General features: G+C 43.3%; 2 protein-coding genes across 3 annotated transcripts in view; one reads left to right on the top strand and one right to left on the bottom strand.

Moving 5' to 3' along the window:
* RAB2B (RAB2B, member RAS oncogene family) overlaps positions 1-3,476 on the bottom strand; it is a 26,748-nt gene that overhangs the window by 19,690 nt on the left and 3,582 nt on the right. The window lies entirely within an intron of this gene.
* The window catches only part of TOX4 (TOX high mobility group box family member 4), a 17,997-nt gene continuing 14,990 nt past the window's right edge, over positions 470-3,476 (top strand). Inside the window, exons 1-2 of the mRNA XM_012649317.1 lie at positions 470-580; positions 789-857. Of these exons, the coding sequence (XP_012504771.1) occupies positions 575-580; positions 789-857 (75 nt within the window). The 5' untranslated portion in view covers positions 470-574. The remainder of the gene's footprint in view (positions 581-788; positions 858-3,476) is intronic.

Below are 3,476 nucleotides of genomic sequence, written 5' to 3'. Positions count from 1 at the left end.
GCCCCGCCCCCGCCCGCTTGTAGAATCGCCCAGCCCACTGAGTGAGCCCCGCCCCCGCAACCCGATTTGGGAGCTTCGGATCCCTCTCGCAGCCTTGAAGGCGGTCCACCCGCGGGTTACCTGTGTCCCCGATGATGATGTACTTGAAGAGATAAGCATAAGTCATGGTCCCGATTCCTCAGGATTCCGGGTACGCCCGACTTCTACAGCCACTTACCTCCGACCTCTCTAGCCACTCAATCTACCGAGCTCCTTATTTTTTTTCCCTCTCCGGCTCCTCTAGCCCAGATCACGTCTCTATTGCTCTCCCCAGAAATCCTCACTAGGTTCGGAGTACCCGACGGTACCTCCAGGGAAGCCTCTAGCACTTCTACGTGCCATTATCCCACCAAGCTCCAGGGGGCGATAGCTAGCTTTTCCGTACGCTCGGCGCCTGACTCACTGCAGCCCCACGGTGCTCCTTCCAATCAGCGGAGAGCAATGCTCGTCGTCGCGGAAGTGACGGTAGTTCCGTGTCCAGTGGGGGAGGTGGGAGTGATGAGAAAAGTGAGGCGGTGGTAGCGGTTGTGTGAAGATGGAGGTAGGAACCTGAGCGCTAAGAAGGCTGGCGAGAGAGCAGGGCCGACCGGGTTGAAGCAGAGGCGGGAAGCCGGGCGGAGAGAAGGCTGACGGGAGAGGAGAGAGCGGGGTTTGGGGAGTGTGGTCAGAATGTAGGGGTCAGAATCCGTCGCTCCAGGCTAACTCTCTGCTCCCTCTAACTTATCTCGCGGCTTTCTTTTGGTTTCTAGTTTCCCGGAGGAAATGACAATTACCTGACGATCACAGGGCCCTCGCACCCCTTCCTGTCAGGGGCCGAGGTGAGCAACAGTTGCCGACGCTGCGGGGGGAGGTCCTGAGTCGGTGGTGGGGAGGAGAGCGCGGACGCCAGGGATTGGGGGCTGGGAACCGAGGGCCGCAATTGGTGCTTAGAGAAGAGTGGCAGCTGCTTCTAGAGCCTTATGAGGACTATCTGGGGAAGGCCCGGGAAGCTGCTGTCACCAAAAAAGTAGGATGTTGGAAAGAGATAACCTGTATAAGGAGGACAGTGATTCTGGATTAGAAGACAGAGTATAATTTTCTCCTTTCTTTGGGAATAAATAGCTACAACAATCTTGGAGGGTTGCACTGGGAAGAACATTTTTCAGCAGGCAAAGAAATTGGGGGAAGGGGAGGAGGTTAACTAGCAGGGGGTTAACCGTGAACATGTGTTCATTCTTGAAACAAACTCTGTGGAAGGGGTCTTTTTTCATTTAAATTGCCTACTCTGATAAAAAGTTTGTAGTTATGTCTACATACATGGTGTCAGCTTGTTTTGTTATTGACAGGAGAGGAAATAGCTGCTAAAGAACATGGAGAGTTGAGCAGGACATGAATTTCTGCTTGCCAGTGACTCAGACTTTGGGCAGATTACTTCATCTTTGTATGTCACAGTTTCCCCAGCTGTCAAATAGCTGTAATAATAGCTTCCTATGATGCTTTAAAGTAGAAGTAATGGTTATGGTGAGGTCCTAAAGCATTTGTGAAAAAGTTTGGTTGAAATATTGTCATAATATAGATATGTATCACTTGTTTAGGCAAGGCAAAAGAGAAAGGTGGAACAGACAAAAATTTCTCAGTCTTTGAGAAGTCTTGGACCTTCTACTATCTTTTGAGGATTTTAATATTTTTTCATAAATGATGTGAAGCATTTGCATCAGTTTTTTTGTACCAGGCATTCTCAATTGCTGTTGAAAGGGCTTATTATCCTATAATAAATCCTAACATTTTCATGGATGAAAATTAAAAATTAGATGGGCAAGGGACAGTTGCTAGTTTAAATTCTTTATCTCTGTTACTTATTATTCTTCTCCTAAGCAGAGGGAAATGTGAATCAAATGAGCAGCAAACTTAACAAATGAAATACAACTAAAATCTGTTTGGTGCTTTACAGTCTCATTGCCAGTTTCTTCTGACTGAGATCTCCATGGTTTAATTTCATTATTGGGAATGTTGTAAATCTCACATTGGCCTCATTCACATGAAAATGCCAGTTTTTTATTTTATTTTAGACAGAGTCTCATTTTGTTGCCCAGGCTAGAGTGCAGTGTCATCATCATAGCTCACTGTAACCTCAAACTCCTGGGCTCAAGTGATGCTCCCGCCAAGTAGCTAGTACTACAGGCGTGGGCCACCACACGCAAAATTTTTCTATTTTTTGTAGAGATGAGGTCTCACTATGTTGCTCAGGCTGATCTCGAACTCCTGGCCTCAAGCAATCCTTGTACTTTGGCCTCTCAAAGTGCTAGTGTTAACTGGAGTGAGCCCGTCCACTGAAAGTGCCAGTTTCTTCTGAGTCAGATCTCCACCATTTAAATTCCATTATTTAGAGTGTTGTAAATTGCCCATTGGTTTCATTCATTTGGAAGTGCATTTTAAAATTAAATACAAGTAGATTTCAAATTTACCCACTGTTCTTAATCCTCTACCCTTTTTATGAAGTTGAACAGTCAAGGGGTAACTACATAAGAACTGGCTCCTTTTTACATCAAGAAGCTGTCCAGGTTTGAGTCTATTCTTTTTGGTTTTATGACTTAAGGAATTTAATTTTTTTTTTTTCTAAGAAGCTGATCGCTGAGTTTTAGGCTCAATTTCAATAGCTTCCTTTAGCTTAGGGTTTCTGTCATTCTAAACAGTTCTTTCTCTGATTTCAACTTGTATGCCCTCCCTTTCACTCTTAGTGGTGGTGGTAGTGGGTTTTTTAACTATTTTAATGGGTTTGTGCTTTTTATTGTATCTGGTCTTACTGTGAGCCATCCCACAATGGAATCTTTCCACATCTGGTTTTTTAGACTAGTCCATGAGAGTACTCCAGATTGTTCATGAGGTTTAGTCCCTTGTAGAACCCTGGTCCCTTGTTTTGGATATGAATTTTTATTCTTTTTGAGTTTTCATTAACAAATAGTGTCATTTTTCATATCTCAGCAGAGTTGCTGTTTTATTTGTTGTGGTAAACAGAAAAGGATAGGCATCTTTTGCTTTCCCAAAGCAATCTGTATCTTAAAAAATTTGAAAACTACTATTATACAATTATTTATCTAGTACAGTAAATGTTTCCCTTGATCTTTTTCCTGTCCCTGTAACTTTTTTTGTTTGCATTAGAATTTGGTAAAAATCTTTGTACACTCTTCCTGAAAAATGCTCACATGTACTTAAACTGAAATTTCACGAAGAGTCATGGACCTGAAGTTAAGAACTTTCACACAATAACAAAAATTATTAGTGTGTACTGAGACAAGCTCAGTTTTTGGGGAGGTTCTAGTTTTTTCTATTAAGAACTGCTTGCAGGCCGGGTGCAGTGGCTAACGCCTGTAATCTTTTTTTTTTTTTTTTTTTTTTTAGTGTGTACTGAGACAAGCTCAGTTTTTGGGGAGGTTCTAGTTTTTTCTATTAAGAACTGC

Source organism: Propithecus coquereli, unplaced genomic scaffold, assembly GCF_000956105.1.
Source record: "Propithecus coquereli isolate 6110/MARCELLA unplaced genomic scaffold, Pcoq_1.0 Scaffold3, whole genome shotgun sequence".
NCBI classification, from domain to species: Eukaryota; Metazoa; Chordata; class Mammalia; order Primates; family Indriidae; genus Propithecus; species Propithecus coquereli.
Note: the sequence above shows the minus strand (reverse complement) of the source record. Positions and strands in the feature narration are given on the sequence as shown.